Here is an 18,643-nt window from a genome sequence, read left to right as displayed (position 1 = left end):
GACCAAGCTGCATGTGCTATGCGTTGCCTCTTTGCCAAGGCCAGGGCATACTGGGCACGCCTCCTTCTGCCTACTGGGACAAGGTCAGGTTGTTCCTCCTCCGAGTCACCCCTGCCTGTGGTGGCCTTGGCAATGGTGGGGATGTTTGGCCCAGCCCTGTGCTGGTCCTGCTGCAGCTGTTTCAAGAGGATCATATTATGTAGCATAGCACATATCATGATCATTTGGGTACATGTAGTTGGTGTGTACTGCAAAGCTCCACCAGATGTGTCCAGACACCGGAACCGTGACTTGAGCAGCCCAAACACACGCCTATGATATTACGTGTTTGTGCGTGTGCCTCATTATGGCGCTCCTGTTCAGGTGTGTGTGCATTTCTGATGGGTGTCATCAGCCACGGCTCAAGTGCATAACCTGCATCCCCACTAGGTGTCCGTGTGGGAAGTCCCCATTGGCAAATGATTGGTACAGCTGCGCCAGATGCCAGATGTGGGAATCGTGGTAGCTCCCAGGGCAGCCAGCACACACATTCATTATTATGCCCTGGGCATCACACACGACCTGGCAGTTGATGGAGGGGTATCCCTTGCGGTTAATGTAGACTCTACCCGCCACCGGCTGGTGCTTTGATGCGTATGTGCGTGCAGTCTATTGCACCCAGCACCTCAGGGTATCCCGCTATTTGCTGGAAGAGACGATATTGCTGGCCACAACTTCACGGTCATTAGGGACATATATATGATCACTGACATGTGGTGACATGGCATCCAGGAACTGGTGCAGTACCCTGGAGGCTGATGCCTGTGATATCCCCATCATATCACCAGTTGGTCTCTGGAAGGTACCTGTTGCTAGTATTCTTAGGCCAACACATACCTTGGTTTCCACTGGGATGGGTTCCCTCTGTTGGTTCTGTGTGTGAGGTGTGGCCTGCACAGCTCAACAATCTGCTGCAGGAGCTCTCTGTCCACTCTATAGCGCCTACTATCTCCAGCTCATGTAACCCATGGTAGGTGACCCTGGGCCTGTATACTCTTCTCCTTCTCCTCACTCTGGGTTGTCTGTCAGCATCTGCATTGTCACCACCCTCAGCAATTCGCCTATGCCTGATTATAATAGCCATGGCAGCCCCTAGCATTTCTGCTCTGAGTTCAGCTTTATTTCAGTTTTCAATTCTGATAGCTTAGCTTCTGGCAGTATCTCTTGTGAGAAACAGCCTTCACTGCTCTTTGTTGTGTTTTAAGTGCTGGGCTGGCTTCTAGTCTGCCTGTGTAATTGCCTGCTTGTAATTGTTTCCACCAATTAACTCCAGCAGTATTCCCTGGCAGTTTCCTGTATTTTGGTTGTTTCCTGTTTCCTCTCTGTTTCCTGAGGGGAGCAATGTGCACACCAGCTTAAACACGCCACAGTCACTTAAACGCCAAGACACATCCCTACACAGTGTTACACGCCAAGACACATCCTTACACGGTGTTAGCTAGGCTGATTCATGCTAAAACGCTACAAGACACTGCCTTACACACGCACACCACAAGAAACCGTTGTAAACAGTTTGCAACACGCCCCACATGTTGAACTCTGCCTTACACGCAAGACACGCCACAAGATACACGTATATCAAGAAACTTGGAGTGTAGGGATAGCGATACCCTCAATTTCTTGACTTTCCTAGTGTTCTGTTGGGACACACCTCCCCTGATGTCTGTCTGTCATCTGTTACCTTACATTGCCCTCCAATCTGGGACATTTCTTTCTATCCTTCCTCCGTGATGTCACCTACCTCTTACTCTGTTCCTCCCCTTCTCTAACTCTTACACTACTCAGAAAGTGCTCATTACCTATGTGGCAGTGTGATTCAGTATTGTAACCCCCATTTACATAGGATTGCCTAGTAATGCTTAGTTACATATCTTACACGGAGCTTCCCTTGACAACCACTAAACGGAGGCCATATTGTTTTTAGTCTGCAAGTCCCTCCATTGACATTCCATGTAATACATAAATCCCACAATTGTGGGCTTATAAGCTTCGGTTTTCAGTTTTAGGTAGCGCACCCGCTTATGCTGGTGTGCTGCAGTTAAACACAATCATCCCTTGAAAGGAAAAAGTTAAATAACTTATTTTTGCAACACTTTTTCATGCCAATGGCCATATATTTGCCCATTGGCATGCTTAATGACACATATGCACCCTTTATTTGCAGCTGCCATAGTCTGCTTTTGATTTTGCAGAAATGTACTCAGTTGTCAGCTGAGTACATTTCTGCAGCTAACACGTCCGTTACACGGACTGGTTTCTGCTTCGTGGATCGCTCAAATACCTCATTTGCATATCTTGGAGCTGCAAATGAGGTATTGAGCATTTCCACGCCCAGTCCGTGTAAGAGACGTGTTAGCTGTCTCTTACACGGAGGTTTGGGCTGTACCTGAATCGGGAGGCTTACACGGAGGCCGTAAGCCTTCCTGAATCTGGCCCATTCTCTTTTTCTGTAAACTTACTTTTTACTTTATATATTGTTTTGCTACCTTCTTTTTTTCTTTAAACATTTCTTATTCATATCACACTACACTACTCATAAAGTTTTCCTGAGTTCTGTCTTCTTCTCCTTTTAAATGTTTTATTTTTCTCATTATACTGCCATCGTCCTTTACCAGTCTAAGTAACTTGACAATTCTCTTTTTCTTGTGAAAAATATCTTCACATGTATAGCAATTCTTGCATTTTGTCTTGATTTCTTTCAAAAAAATTGTTTCTTTGTCTCATTATGTTCTACATCTTCCAATGCATCATTATATGTTCACTTGCCAATGCATCATTATATGTTCTTTTATATTTTTCTTTCAGTACTTTTCTCACACCATATTGCCACTGTAAAACATTTTTATATGTTTCCTCAAATATCCCACCAATTTTTATAAAATATTTTCAAAGTAATATGATTTTTCCATAACAGTATTACTAGTCTCTTTCTTCATTCCATTTGTTCTCATTTATCCTTTTTATTCCTTTACCTATTTTTATATATTTTTTGTTTTTCTTTAGTTCTAGCCATATTGCAGAACAATCTACAAATCCTGTTTCAACTACTTCCCCTTCTCCTATAGTTAAACCTTCTGATACTATAAAATAATATTTTTCAATTCTATACATACCCCTTCTGAAAGTCTGTGAATTTCTGTCCCAAAGTTTTAACTTACCACATCTTATAATGTCTAACATTTTTCTTATATAATTTCCTTTCTTTTTATACTAGCATCTTAAATCACAAAGAGTAGGGGAAGTTCCGTGATACCCTGGCTAAATTTCCCCTAGAAGTAAAAATACTTCTTGGGTCTCCCCTGAAAAGAGGCTACTGGCCTAGTGAGACTAACTTAATCGAGAAAGTATAAATAAGTATTCTTACAGTGTGTAAATTTCTCATGACAATGTCTCTCTATCAGACAAGTTTACTGTAGGAACTGTTCACGTAGTATTGTTAAAAGCCTGTATGGAACTTAGACAGTATGACACTTAATGTAGCCAGGTAATATGAAATGTCACTAGCTCAGTTAGTTAATGCCTTTTCTCATATGTTAGAGGTATATTAGATGTAACACAATGTAAGCCAGTGGGACATATACCAATAAATTATAAAATTGTAGTACATCATACATAGAGTAGATAGAATACACAAGAACAGTCACAGACAGTTAATTTAGTACACCTGCCAATATTTCCTCTGTTCATTATACTTAGGTAATGCTTATCAGCATATTGGTGTGTTTGCATTAGTCAGCTATTCCTCTCACCTGGGTTTTGTAAAGTTACGGTTGGTGTAGTTGTTCCTGAATAATTTCATTTATATGTATATATTTCATTTTGTGTTCATATTTCATAATGTCATTTATATGCATTTATATAATTCATCCCTCCTTTAAATTCTTCTACTTCTAAGCTTATTTTCCACTCTCTAATAATAACTTTCTTTAAAAATCACTAACTACTTCCTAGATTGTTACTGTTAGTTCGTACAACAAGGTCATTCAGACATAATATTGTCTAGAATCTAACAATGAGAACTGCCTTTCTCGGAACAATTTTGTAAATACTATTATTTGATATGTAAATATTAGTAATTGTATTTATCTACTGTATATATTCTGTTTATATTCGGTTTACATTTTGCTGTTCTATATTTTGCTGTGTTTTCTGTTTTGTAATGTTTGCTATAGTTGGAGCTTTTCTCCCCGGGCCTCCACTGAAAATGGGCTTCCTGGGCCCAGTGGACTTCCACGGTCATCAAACTGGAAATAAATAAATAAATATGTTGTAGTCATACTGTATTTCAGGCAATGTATCCATGCTACTCGTCTCTCTCTTTGACGCTATCATTATTTTTCATTTATTTTGCTCTGCTTAATTTATATTTTACCTTTAAATTTGCATTTCTCCACAGCCATGCAACAGCCAGTGATTACACCTCATACAACAAAATTCTACATTAGCACACCACTCATATCACTTATGCCATTGGCAGAGAGTGCTGCCTCCCAAGTGCCTTTGGAGGGGCTGGTGGATAAGCCCTCTTCCTCTGTCCCTGGTGGTGCTTCACTGGCTGGCATCATTGCTGTTACTACCAATGGCTCTGTCAGGGATGAGTCATTTATTGCATACAGGCAGCTGGCAAAAGCAGTGAGTGAGCTGGTGGACTGATGTCTTGAAGTCCACATCCGCCACTTGGAAAGACTCTTCTTGTGGCTTGCAGAGAGTCTCCTCCATGCCTGACACTTGCAGCACTACTTCAGTTCGGATTAAGTGGTGAGACAGCACAAGGTATTGTCTGCCCTCCCTCTGAAGATGACGGGGTTGGGCACTATGCAGGATGACACTCACCCTGTCTCCCATCATTGTGCTCCCCACCCATATGCATCCTTGTACTCTCAGTTTTGTTGTCCTTTCTTCTCCATCACTATTGTATTCTCTTTGATGTTTATAACTTGACTGTCATTCCCCTCTATAAGTGTGTTGGTACCACTCCCGTCAGTTGTGTATTTGTGTCTCTTTCTGAGCTTGATTCTGTTACTCACCCTCTGACTCCTACCATACCCCATACCTACACCTTTACCTACATTGTTCCCTGCCTTTCTTTCTTTAAAAAGAGAAAATGTGCACCTCTCCTATAAATAAAACGTACTTTTCCTTCCCATGTATCATCATATGCATTCCTTCCCCATTTTGCTTATGTGCTGCCCACTGCTGATTTCCCATTTTTTCTACTGTCTTGTGCTCATATTTTCATCCCTTTAAAACAGATTTTAAAGCATGCAGTGAGCCCTTTAAGGCTGATAGCTGCTTTTCCCATATTGCTGTTTTTACACAAGTAGGAACATGCTGAGGAGTAAGGAGAGTACATTTTGTGATTGTCATTTGTGCTCATCACATTACACATTACACATCTGCTGCTGCAGCCACATCTCCCTTTCTATAGATCCAGCTATGACCATGGTCAGGACTACTAATCTGATCTTTCAGCTCTAAGTTTTACAGTGTTAATTGATAATAACCTCTGAGCTGCATTGTTCCAAGAAGGTAAATGACAGCAGTCTCACCAAAACTGTAATGAGCATGATTCTGAATCCTACAGTGAATTTACATTATCTTGGAATCATAATGTATTACCACATTTAAAAAAGAGCGTGTCCTATTCAAATTATAATTATCTGAAAAATAAGTAAAATTTTCCAGCCGGGACTTAAATGCTACATATCTATGTTCAGATTTCAGTACTGCAGAATAAGTTTTCCTAGCCATAAGACAGAAGACCAACACTAAATAAATTAAGTCTGATATCTAGGATACTATATATTGGTGGTTCATTCTAATTCCATCCTGTTGGTAAATTTTATTTACAAGAATTGTCTAAATTCCTTGACATGGTTAAGTGGCATTTTACTAATTTTGTAGCTCTAGGACAGCTTATCAATGAAACAATCATCAACTCAGGGAAATAAAACTCCAGTTAAATTACGGACAGATTTAACATGGTGTGCAGTATGACTTAAGGCTGGTTATGGCTAAATTACACATATTTCAACATTTTGAAATGCTTTGTCGTTATTTACAAAATAAAATAACAACATAAAAAATGCTGGTTTATTCTTACCATTCTTGTCTTCAAAAAATTGAAGCAGATGCTTTGCCTCTTCTAGGATTTTAGTTTCCATTGACACTTTGCCAACACCAAAGTTTCGCAGTAATGTGAGAGCAAATTTTCTCTGTTCCTTCCATTGTTCTCCATTAGTAACTGTTCCAACACCTGGGAAGAAAGTAAATTAACCCATTATATCATGCCCATCAGATTTTCTGATATATATATATATATAAATATATATATATATATATATATATATATATATATATATATATGTGTGTGTGTGTGTGTGTATTTTTCTCCTGCTGCCATTTCTAATATTTCATTGTTAATAGTTATTATATATTATGTGCACATTAATATCTTGCATATAAATATTTCTGCATAAATAATATACCAGATTTTAATTGTTAGCTATACTGGTTTCACAATAATTCAATGACATATTTTTTGGAGGAGGGGTGTAGAACTTGCTCAAGGAAAAATATGAGGACTAGTTCTGAGCTCCTGTTATTTCACTTTATTAATAAATCTTCATATGTCATTATAAGCCTCCTCTTCCTTACATTTGAAAACTTAGTTATTTTCAGAAATGATTGGGATAAATATACAGATTATTAAGGGAGTTTGACTCCACTTTTGAATGATTTCTGAAGACAGACAAATTTGCCTAAGACAAACTACCTACTCCTAAGTGATGCATTGGCGAGCTTCAAATCCCCATCAAACTCAGTCAACTCCACTGAATATAAATGTACTCCACCACATTATACCAGCTTATACAGCATCAGTGGTACAACAGGTAGCACACTCACCTTTGGTGCAGTAGGCTGTGGGTCCTATTTGTAAATCAGGTAGATCAATTGCTGACACTGCAGTGTGCAGTATATAAATGGTGGGGGAGTTGCTTCACTTCTGAGAATGTTTGGATAAGACTTTAAACCAAGTTATGACTGGCTACATTTAACCAAGTAGTAGAAATACCACCTTGGGTCCCCCTGAAATGAGGCTACTAGCTGGTGCTATAAGGCTAAATAAACAAATAAATAAATATAAACAGCTGACAGATGCAGCTGTACCCTTTAAGAACAAGCATGGGGCAAACCCCAGAAACAACCCCCCATGTTGGAGGCATAATATCAACAATCTTTACAATAAATGGAAGAAATTATTTAACCAAAAGAAAGAAGAGTAACTCCCAGAATAATAGATTCCTTGTCACTGAAATAAACAAACAACTCAGGAGATTAATAAAATCCATTAAAGCCATGTTTTAGGCTAAAATATCTACCCAAGCCAAAGACATTCACAAGGCCTTTTTTAGGTACATTTGTAATTTCAGAAGTACGACACAGCAATGCGCTGAGGTGATGAAGATATAGTGAACTTACTTGCTGATAAATTCAGCTCAAACTTTATCCCCTCTCCCCCCTTGGCCTGTCTCACAAGATATACCTGAAACCAGCTCACCTCCAGCTATCACAAAAGATCAAGCCCTAAAAGCACTACTGAAACTTACAAATACTACATCAATAGGTCCTGATAATACCCTGTATGCATCTTAAATAGCATGAAGCATGATTTAGCCATCCCTCTAACAATTCTGTTTAACATCAGCCTCCATACAGGAAGTGTACAAAGTGAATGGAGAACAGCTACAGTCATTCCTCTGCCTAAAGGAGGACCTTCCATTAACACAGGCATTACAGACCTATAAATCTGACCAGCCTTATATGCAAAGCCATTGAAAGACTCATCATGTAATTAATCAATAAAGATATAGAGTGCATTCAAGTAATGGACTCATCTCAGTTTGGATTCATCTAGGGCAAGCCATTCTTACTTAATCTGGTGGATGGTCTCCAAAGCAATACATGAAGGCACAGATGTGCACACTACATACCTCTAAATGGCCAAAGACTCTGACAAATTTCCCCACTCAGACATAACAGAAAAGCGACATAAAATGGGAATGAACCCCTACACCATCTGCTGGATTGCCAACTGGCTCACAGATAGGATGCAGGAGATCAAAACAGGGGATGGTACTTCCACAAAGAGACCACTCACAAGTGGAATCCCCAAGTGTTAAGTGAGAAGACTGTTCCTGTTTTGCATCTAATTGTCTGAAGTAAAAGACAATACCAAAGGGCTCTAGCTGACTAAGTTTGCTGATGACTGCAAGGTAAGAGAAGTCATTGAATCTTCACATGACTTGGAGATCGCACAGAAAGGTTTGTTCCAAACAAACAACTGGTGCCAAAATCAGGGACTGAAACTAATTACCAAAAATGTACTATCACATCCTTTGGAAAGTCATCTACCCTGGGGAACTACCACATTGGTAATATGCCCATAAGAGTTGACCCAGTTGTTTAGTATCTGGAAATGTATGTGGACAGCAGCCTAACTTTTCACCAACATGTATCCATTGTTGTAAGAGATCCCTTGTATACTGCAGAGCTTATAAACAAAGGGATTGTGTTTTGATTTAGAAATGTCACTGTTCCCCTTTACTCATCTGTCATTAGACCAATCATTAAATATAATGCTCCCTTTGACCAATCATTAAGTATAATGCTCCCTTTGGCATGTGTCTATCCAGACACATGCGACAACTAGAAAGCCTTCACAGATACCTTACTAAAGGATACCAGGCCTGATCAATATATCCTACATGGAGTGTTTCAAAACCCTATCATTATACTCGGTATCCTACAGACTGCTAAGAGGTTACCTGTGTCTGGCAAACAAGGAATCCTCTGACTCAATACTGATGGACTCACATCAACAAGTCCAACTGGCTGAGAAATACTTGGTCTAGGGATCTAAATCTCTTCTGCAACATTAACAGAGGGATACATATATCTCACAGAGGATACCACAGCTCTGCAACAGACTCCCCATCCAAGTAAAACAAAGCTCATCCCTGTCTACATTCATGTCCAACTTGGATCTAGATTTAAGTAATAGAAACTTTGCTCCAGAACTGCCCTGTACTACTACTAATGGACTGAGGCTTCTTCTAAATGCTTTATCTCATGCATAGGTCCCTTCCAATTATCTATGGTATGATCTCAGTTATTCTTATTAGGGGTAATATATAATTCTTGACCATGGGATGGATAAGGCCAATCTAACTACAGACAAGATAGGTTAATTCAAGCATCAAAAGGGAAACTGGCTAGGCTTAAAATGGTTCACAAGGACAGCTAGTCTAGTACTTACATATGAACCTATAAACCTATAGCATCTGATTTTGTATGACTTGCTCTTACACAGAAAACATCTTGAAAAACAACTGATACTTAAACTGGTATTATTTAGAAATTTCTCAGATAAAACTTAAGTCAAAATCAACATACAGCAGTAGTCCAAAAGATGTATTTTTTTGACGTAAAAAGCAATGTTTTCAATTGTTTTGTGAAATGTCTTCAAATAAACATGTGTACAATTCTGTAAGAGTGAGGAAGCATGCTTAACTTGTTTATAATTTATGATAACTAGAACTGTAATCAAGCTATTTCACTAACTTTTTTAAGACATGAAATTACCAAACAGAGACATTAACATTAAAAATAAATGTATTTACTAAAAGCTGAAGCACCCTTTCCTATATATGTATTTATTTATTGACTGGTTGATTCATTCATGCATGTACTCTTTCAATTCACTAACCAGGTTGGTGGGCTGGTCCAAAGACCTTCTTCAGTTGCAAGCTGGACCAGCAGGCAGCAACAGCACAAATGGCTTACAGATACAGTAATCTTAAAAATATAGAGATATACAAACAATAAACAGAGATGATTATAGGTGTAAATTGCAGTTCTGCTAGTAATACATGAAATATTATCATATGCAAACAGCTGTGTGGTTAACCTGCAACATCAAGATGTGGAGATGTGATTTTAGCTGTCTTTGGAATTCAGGGAGCTCTGTGACCAATTGAGCGTCAGTAGAACATTTCATCAAACTTGCAAAAGGCCTTTTCTGAGGAATGTAAGGTATGTTATGGCTGTTGTAGCTAAAATCTACTTTGATTTCTTAGACTGCAATGTGTATCAGTCATGAATAGAAAATTTTCAGAGGTGGACAGCATACCACTCAACTCTGCCTAGATTTGTTGGCATATTTTTGGTCCTTTCCTCATAAATTTGTGATTTTCTTGCTAATCATTTAGAGTTAAATTCACTAAATAATGACATTCGAGTATCTGATTTCATATATTTTAGAAAATGCAAGTTAATGCAAAACCTATTATTCTAGCAGCTTTCTAAGATTATATGAGCAATATTTATTTTCTGTCCTTGATTTTGGGCACTTGTCCCTCCAGTACTTTTGAATTTGTCCAGAATTCCTGGACTAAGAGGTTGAGAGCTATGCTGGACAGTAACTGTTACTTAACAGCTTGAACGTGAGTGTGTTTAAGAGAAAGGCAGCTCTGGCTTTAACAGAGAGCTACTTTGTTTTCTTTTTTATTTTCTATGGTATAACAGTAGTGTTCTAATCTGTGTGCTGCATGGATCTGTCTTAGAATTTAGTTTTTTTTTGTGAGTTATATTAAATTGGTATTATGTTATGAATAACAAAAGATAAGAGGCAAGGCATATTCCATTCTGGATATGAATACATTTTTGGCTATTGCATTAAGTGATTCTTTGATTAGACAATGCTGTATTCTGTATGCTACTTTCAAATGAGTTGCATTTTTTAGCAATCTGAAGCCTGCTTGTGTGGAAAATAACATTTGTAAATCCAGTATCGTCCCCAGGTACCTTTGTTATGTGGTGTAAGGTAGTGTATTCTTTATTAAGTGTGTAAGAGTGGCAGGGATAGAAATTTGAACTTTTGTGAGGTCCCAAAGGACATAATAAAAAATGTATTAGTGCTCACAGCAAGTTTATTTTTGAATAGCCAGTTCAAAATATGTGAAAAGTTTGTCTATAAGTCCCGTGACAGCTCTTGTGCTGTATAGGACAATATCACTGGCATACAAAGTTACATTTATTTGGGGGGGGGGGGGCATCTGGTAGTGTATTAGCGAGAACATAAAAAGGAAGAGGACATAATACTGAGCCGTGTGGTGCATCTTCAGATTCTGGGGAGTTATTTGCATAAACAATAAATGTTTTGTTATGGTGAAAACTACGGAATGATTGAACAGCATTATTTTAGAAGCCTCTTTGAAGTGTTTTTTAAGTAACGATTGCTGATCAGCTGTCTTTAGGCATGTTTCTCATTATTCTCTCGTTAGTAGGAATATGTCAGACGTGGAAAAAAATAAGAATCTACAACACTTCATCAATGAAACAGTCACCAAATGCCCAGTCACTTCAGACTGTTTATTGGGCATTCACTCACCTCGAAATCCACACATATTAGCAGACCTAAAAAAAATGAAAGAAAAACACTGAACTGCAAGGTCACTCTCGTGAAAAGCATAAACTAAATCAAGATAAAAGCAGAACAAATACCCATTCGGGGGTTGTACCTGCCTTTTTATATTACCAACTCTGAGACATTGCAACTATGGAGAAAGGGGAACAGTCAGAATTAATTAAATTTGAAGTTATATAATCTATAAATAACAAGAAAAGGGCACCCGTCCATCCCCATGGCATAGATGGATAAAGCCATGACCACTCTGCAGATAACCCCTGTTTGACTAGATCTGTTGGTGTAGCAGAGGCTAGATGGGTTCATGCAACTAGTCATCTGGGGCAGTGATGACTTCTGTAAAGTATTGCCAAAAGCTTCTGCCTGGGTTATGCAGATGTACATGTCTGCAGTTATGTTGCCAAGGGTCATTGAGGGACATAAGGGTTGGTACAGAGACATCCTGTACTCCAAGATGCAATTCCTTGATGTCTGCAGGGTACGTACTAGGTGAGTAGTATGGTGTGTCAACTCAATAGGATACTGCCTTGCTCCTCTGCATGGTTTATTCAGATAATACACATCTGCATTTCTGTCACACAGCATTCAGTGTTGCAACAGAGACAGCCTGCATGACAAGGTATTTATGTGCTCATAGACTATTTATATTCTTTGCATATAGCAGTCTGTGTGTCACACATTTTTAATATGGGAAATTTTTCTGCATGCTTTCACAGTTTCCCCTCCGAGAGGATTTGACACAACTTGGCACAAGGTTTATATCAGGAGGTCTGTAGAGGCTGATAATAATTACCTTACACACCTGATGCTAGCTGAGAATACAGTGGCACAGCTGACAATATTAATGGTGGAGGGCACAATCTTCTTTCCCACAGCTGAAGGAATTGCAGAGGGTCCAGGATAACCCTTCAATATCTCTTGTGTTTAGTGGAATTTTGTGTTAACCTACTGTGCACTCTACTCTCAAAACTGACTCCATATCACATCAGGTTACAGATGAGAGCTCCACTGCCTCTGAAGTGTACACACATGTCATTGAGGAGAGGAATGCGGGTGGCCATTGGTGCCAGGATTCCAGAACATTCCCTAACCTTGGTGTTACACTTGGCATCAATGAGTGGATATGCAGTTCTATGATTCAGGCACAGATGAACAGCAATCAGGCTATGGTAGAGCTGCTCAATGAATTGCATATCTTGCATGCAGAGCTTCAATCAATGCAAGGACTGTGAGACATTCAGCTCTGCAGGAAGAATGGCATTGCTTGTAGGGAGGTAGAGCAGGCATGCCTGTTGAAGACAGTGGCAGATATCGTGTCATCTACTAGTGTGCCTCCCAGCACTAACCTTCGTGGTCATGCCATGGAATGGTTGCAGACTATAGAGAGTGCACAGTAGGTTATCACAGATGGCATCCATTGTTCCTGGGATTGCACCACTGTCCACACCTGTGACAAATTAAAGAAGCGCAAAACAGATGACTGCCCAGGGATTACAGCTTCAGCGTTGCCATGACCAGCCAACAAAACAATTTAATTTAACTTACATATCTATAGCATGACCAAAGTCTCTATCTCTTCCAGGAAGTAGCAAGCACATGTTCCTCACCCCCACCAGACACATTTGTTGTTTTGAAATCCTGCAACATAGCCACTAATTAGTAGTTCACTATATGATGCTGGATTTTGAATTCCAACTTGTCTCTTGTAGTTTAGGGAGTTGCCAAATTCATTTTCAGTAATCGTGAGTTTCAGGGGAAGAGAAGTTAATGGTTTCTTAGGACAAGTCTGATTTTAATCTTGAGTCTTTTGTTCAGAAAATAACTGTTAGTGTTTTGCTGTAAAACTTGAAATAATAATTTTAAATTAAATCTAAATCTCTACGAAAATTGTAAAAGCAAAGAAGAATATAGTATGCACACTGATAGGTTTGAGCAAATGGGTCTATATTAAATAAGCGAACGCTTAAAAAAGTGAATGCTAATTCATCAACCCTAGTTCAGTGAATGCTGAAAAGGCAGAATACTTGGAACAGTGATTTTTTTCCCAGGGGAAAAAATCGCTGTTCCGCAAAAAAAAAGAAAAAAAAACTTAAAACAGTATTTAATGTGGAGGGCTTCACCCCCCCCCATGCCCTCCACACCCTCCTATTTAAATATACCAACTCCGAGATCACACCACAGTGGAGAAAACAGCAAACTCCCGAAACCGGCCCAGAGATTTTTTCTATGAGAAAAAATTTGCTGTTTCAGGTGTTTGAGATTTTCAGCGTTCACTGAAATAGGGTCGATGAATCAGTGTTCGCTTTTTTAAGCGTTCGCTGATTCAATATAGACCCGAGCAAACAGCTGTTCATTGAACACAAACCAGTGAATTGCCATTCATTGAGCGTTAACTTCAGTGAACGTTTTTCTAATCGAAGGGAGTTAGTCAGCCAGCATTAGGAAATTTGCCCTTTTCCACATTGTAGTGCGATCTTGGAGTTGATATGTATAAGTGGGGGGGATGTAGCCCCCACCTTGGTGAGTTTGATATAATGTAATTTATGTTACAGTCATTGTGGGGGACAAATAATTTCTTTCCCTTACAAAAACATTCACTGAAGTGAACGTTCAATAAATGGCCATTTGCTGGATTGTGTTCAATGAATGTCCATTCGCTGAAATTAGATTTTGATAAATTAATATAGAACAATTGTGCAGTATTTTTTGCAGTGTTTACTGTTCTTTGCACTATTGAATGATTCATTTTCAGAACAAGAACATATAATAAACAGACACACATTTAACACTTGTCTTACCTACTGCCATTGTCTCATGCTTCTTGTTTAAATGGATGTTATGAATCCTATAAAAACTGCTTTGCAAATCTGTAGACCTCCTCACATATCCAAAGTTTAACCTATCACTGCAGACAGCACGAGAAAGTTATTTCTCAAGCTGTATCACTCTTCTGTATTTAACCCAGGCTATTAAAAATAAATAAATTATAATCCATTATATACCGCAGTTCCTAATCAAGCTAAAATCCTACCTTTGCTCAAAGTTGAAGAGCAAATCAAAGTGTAAAATTTCAAAGTCCATTCTATCACAAATTAATGCTTAAATTTCTATCCACATAAATGCAGCTGTACTCCATAGGAACAAACCCCAGAATCAAACCCACATGGGAGAACCGTAATATCAACAAGCTCTGAAGGGAGAATTGCGGCAGACACTAAAAACAACCACAAAGCCTTCTATAGTTATATCAAGAATCTCCATGGCAATACCCAGGTTTGCTCTGTGTTACTGCACAAGGGTACCTCCTATACTGAGCCAACAGATATTGCCAACGTACTGGCCAACAGATTCAGTGCCAGCTTTAACCCCCCCCCCCCCCCAAGGACCAATCACAATACTGGAGGCACCCAGCATTACTGCATCACAGGTTAAAGCTGCATCATCCAAAGCCAAGAATACAGCTTCCATGGGACCCAGCAATATCCTTGGATGTGTTCTACATGAACTACAAGGTGAGCTGGCACCACATTTGTTTGGCCTGTTCAATCACAGCCTCACCTCAGGCTTTGTCCCTACCGAATGGAGCACTGCTACAGTCATCCTTCTCCATAAAGGGGGAGTGACTACAGACCCTGGGAATTATTATCCCATTAACCTGATGAGTCTGACATGTAAGGCTATGGAGCACATCATCATGGACCTATTTAACAAGGATATAGGGAATCTACAAACTCTAGATCCCACACAATTTGGTTTTGTGGAAGGTAGATCATACCTGCTCAACCTAGTTGACTTCTTTGAATCAATCACCAGAGCTGTGGATGAGGGCAAGGCAGTTCATACAGCCTACCTCAATTTGGCCAAGGCCTTTAATACCATTCCCACTCAGGAATTATTGATAAACTCACCAAACTAGGCATTAGTCCCTATATCACTAGGTGGGCTACAAATTGAATCATAGATAGAACCCACAGTGTGAAAGTAGCGGACTCCAATTCAGACTGCCAACCAGTCATGAGTGGAGCCCCACAGGGATTAGTCCTGGGTCCTCTCCTGTTTGGCATCTACTTCTCAGACATCCAGGCCAACATGGAGGGACTCTGGCTGACCGAGTTCACAGATGACTGCAAGCTGGGAGCCATTATTAACTCCCCAAGTAATGTAGACATCCTACAGAAAGGCCTCACTGAGACCAATGACTGGTGTCGAAACAACGGCCTTAAGCTTAATGCCAAACAATGTGTCATCATCCCCTTTGGGAAAAACTCAGTTCCCACTAATTACCACAGCAATGACAGCCCACTGAACACTAAAGGCATTATAAGAGATCTGGGGACACAGGTTTACAGCAACCTTTACTTCAACCACCACATTGTCACTGTGGTCAGAATGTCCTTCAATGTGGCACATATCATTACCAAGGGTTTTGCATCCAGGAAAAAAGAAGTCATCATCTCTCTCTACTCTTCCCTCATTAGATCAATCATCGAGTATAATTCCCCATTTGGCATGTACCTCACTAGATACATGCAACAGCTGGAAAGGCCACAAAAGTCCCTCACAAAAAGGATCCTAGCTCTTAAACACGTCCTACATGGACAGACTCAAAAAAGTCCAGCTATTCTCTGTCTCTTATTGTCTACTACTAAGAGGTGATGTCTGCTTGACTTACAAAGCTATGTCTGACCCAGCTCTGTTAGAAATGCTACATCTAAAGAAATCCCAATCCCTCTGCACCACATGCTCCAGAGACCTCAACCTCATTACCACAATCAACAGGACATGCTGGAGGGACAGGTTCCTAACCCAGAGACTGCCCATGCTATGGAATAGACTTCCCATGCATGTCAAGCAGAGGACTTCATTGGCCCTCTTCAAGAGAAATCTTGTTGAGTGGATGGGAAATAGAAAGTTCACTCCAGGGATCACTTCAGTGCCTCTACTTGATAGAGGCACTGGGAACTAACGTTGGGCAGCGTGATGCCAGGGCACTTCTATGGGTTATGCTTGTAAAGGCTCCAGGGCCATTAGCCTAGTACACACATATGAATCTATGAACCTATAATAAAATAAAAAAGAATTTTGACCAAAAGTAAGAGGAATAACTCCCAGAATGATACAGCCGTCATCAATGAAATGAACAAACAACTCAGGAGATTAATAAAATCCAACAAAGCCACGTTTGAGGCTGAAATAGCTAACCAAGCCTTAGACAATCACAAGGCCTTCTTCAGTTACATGTTCATAATCTTAGAAGAACAACACAGCAATGTGCTGATCTGATTGTTAACTATGTTACCTACACAGAGTCTGACAATATAGTGAATATACTGGCTTGTAAATTCAGCTCAAATTTTATGTTGGCGGTATCATCTTAAGGGTAAGAAAGTTGGGTTAGACATACATTTACAGAGGAAAGTAAACACATGTGAAGGCAATCAATCTGGTTAAAAATGGGAGAGGGGAACAACCCTCGCTTCCTCCTTTAGTATAAAGCACATGGTCATGTGACCTCTCTTGACCTCTCCACACCAACGACGTCAGTGTAAGAGCACACATACGATCATTCACTCTCTTTATTATTATCAGCCAACACCCCCACTTGCTCTTACGCTGTACACAAAATACATTTTAAGAACATATTTTTGGATAACTTTTCTTTCACATTCCAAATATGTAATACATGAACTTTTCAATCTTCGATTTCATAGCAGGTTTAGTAAAGACATCTGAAACCATGTCCGTTGTCGGGCAATATTCAATGCTTACTTTGTCATCATTAAGTGCTGACCTGACAAAATGATATTTAATGTCAACATGTTTACATCTCTGTCGGCCTACTGGATTCTTCGACAAAGCGATTGATCCTTGACTGTCCTCAAATATTGTTACTGGCATGTACTTGCACTCTTCATCCATTCCACTCAACAGCTGCACAAGGTACAAACTCTTCTGTGTTGTTGCTGCTAGTGTCATGTACTCTGCCTCACATGTAGATAAAGCTACCATTTGTTGCTTCTTTGATTTCCATGAAATAATAGGCCCGTCTCTATTGAGGCTAAAGCAATAACCTATTGTACTGTGTCTATCATTTTGATCTGTTGCCCAATCTGCATCACTGAATGCTATAAGGTGAAGTTTCCCTTCACATTTCTTGTAACACAGCTCTCTGTCCAATGTACTTTTCAAGAATCTTAACACATGTTTGGCTAGTGTTAAATGCGATTCACTCGGTTGTGACAAATATTGTGAATGTTTACTTACAATCCAGCTAAGATCAGGTCTCATGTTTGTTATAACATATATCAAACTACCCACGAGCTCACAATATTTTCTTGGATCTGTAAATTCACTGTCACCCTCAAAGTTTGTTTTTTGTTCAGAATGAGTACTTCTTACTTTACAATTAGACATACTAAATTTCTCAAGAATTTTCAAAAAGTACCCCTTTTGGTTTATCTTTATTTCACCTCAATTCTGGGTAAAATCAATGCCTAGAAAATGTCTTAGCTTTCCCAAATCTTTCATTTTAAATTTAGCCTTGAGCATTTCCTTTACATTGTTTAGTGATTCAATGTCACTAGCTGCTATAATGAGATCGTCAACCCATATAATTAGGACTGTTTTCTCATTTTCAGCTTGTCTAGTGTATACACAATGGTCTGCGGGGTTTTGGATAAAACTATTTTCACAAAGATAATCATGCATAATTTTGTACCAGTTACTCCCTGATTGTTTCAGTCTGTATAATGACTTATTCAGTTTACAAACTAATTTTTCATCGTTATTTGAGTTCTTTTTGAAACCTTCAGGTTGCTCCATATACACCTCACCATTTATAGGAGCATGTAAATAAGCCGTTTGTACATCCATCTGATGCAATTCTAAATCGTACTGAACTGCCATCTGCATTAGGCTTCGTTGTTGGTGCAAATGTTTCATTATAATCTATACCAGCGACTTGGCTGTAGTCTTTAGCTACATATCTAGCTTTGTAAGTCTCTGTATTATCTGTATTGTCTTTTACTGTGAAAACCCACCTAGCCCCCACTGCATTTTTATCTTCCAGCTATGTGGTGAGTGGAAATGTGTTGTTTTCCTTTAAAGTTTCCTCCT

General features: G+C 39.3%; 1 protein-coding gene across 2 annotated transcripts in view; it reads right to left on the bottom strand.

Moving 5' to 3' along the window:
• The window catches only part of LOC122809624 (cytochrome P450 2J6-like), a 673,826-nt gene that overhangs the window by 373,287 nt on the left and 281,896 nt on the right, over window positions 1-18,643 (bottom strand). For both annotated transcript variants that reach the window (XM_044081258.1, XM_044081257.1), the window contains exon 3: window positions 6,143-6,295. In XM_044081258.1, the coding sequence (XP_043937193.1) occupies window positions 6,143-6,295 (153 nt within the window). The remainder of the gene's footprint in view (window positions 1-6,142; window positions 6,296-18,643) is intronic.

The sequence above is a fragment of the Protopterus annectens genome, chromosome 8.part0, assembly GCF_019279795.1.
Source record: "Protopterus annectens isolate FY-2018-M chromosome 8.part0, PAN1.0, whole genome shotgun sequence".
Lineage (NCBI taxonomy): Eukaryota > Metazoa > Chordata > Ceratodontiformes > Protopteridae > Protopterus > Protopterus annectens.
The sequence above is the reverse complement of the archived record's forward strand: the minus strand, read 5'-3'. Positions and strand labels throughout refer to the sequence as shown.